Genomic DNA, 686 nt, shown 5'->3' with positions numbered 1-686 from the left:
GACTTTATGGACAGGGCTGACAGCGGAATTCATAGCATTTTCACGAAATATCATCCTTTTGATTTTTCCCCAAACATTCCAAATGTAGAACGTTCTTAGCTTGTGGGCCTTTAACAGGCGGCGGACGGGATTTGGGCTCACGTCGTAGTTGGCTGGCATGTGGTTTAGAAAGGTCCGGATTTTAAAAAATGCAAACTTAAATTAAATACGCATACACTACTCTGGTGGATAACCGTCTCTGCTGCAGGCTGAGCGGAAAGCGTTGGTGTGTTAACACGTTGACTCCGGTCACAGGGACTGGAAGCCCCTGCCCCCCGCGACCCGGCCGCGCAACCCCGGGACGCGCCCGCCCGCACCCCGCGCGCCCCCCGCGCGTCCCCCGGCGCCGCCCCGCTGGCTTCCGGGCGCGGGCGCGCAGACGCACGGCCGCGTCCCCACCAATCTCGACCCTCGCGGCGCCCCGTCCGGCGCGGAAGAGCCGGCGTGAGAGGCCGCTCGGCGGTGGCGGCGCGGCGCGGATGGCGGACTCGCGACCGTTCTGCGTGGCCGAGGAGCGCAGCGGCCACTGCGCCGTGGTGGACGGAAACTGCCTCTACGTGTGGGGGGGCTACGTGGTAAGGGGAAGAGGCGGGCCGCCCCGCCCCGCCGGCCCCGCCCCTCGGCCGCGCGCCCGCCTCCGGCTCCGC

The 686-nt window shown here is 66.2% G+C and overlaps 1 protein-coding gene across 2 annotated transcripts in view; it reads left to right on the top strand.

Annotated features, from left to right (window-relative positions):
* Nucleotides 1–432: 432 nt before the first annotated feature.
* Nucleotides 433–686, top strand: part of KLHDC1 (kelch domain containing 1) — a 48,016-nt gene continuing 47,762 nt past the window's right edge. The window contains exon 1 of one of the 2 annotated variants that reach the window (XM_046654290.1): nucleotides 433–614. In XM_046654290.1, the coding sequence (XP_046510246.1) occupies nucleotides 519–614 (96 nt within the window). In that variant the 5' untranslated portion in view covers nucleotides 433–518. The remainder of the gene's footprint in view (nucleotides 615–686) is intronic. The other variant, XM_046654291.1, reaches the window with a different exon arrangement.

The sequence above is a fragment of the Equus quagga genome, chromosome 2, assembly GCF_021613505.1.
Source record: "Equus quagga isolate Etosha38 chromosome 2, UCLA_HA_Equagga_1.0, whole genome shotgun sequence".
In the NCBI taxonomy this organism is placed as follows: Eukaryota; Metazoa; Chordata; class Mammalia; order Perissodactyla; family Equidae; genus Equus; species Equus quagga.
This window is presented reverse-complemented; position numbering and strand designations above follow the sequence as displayed.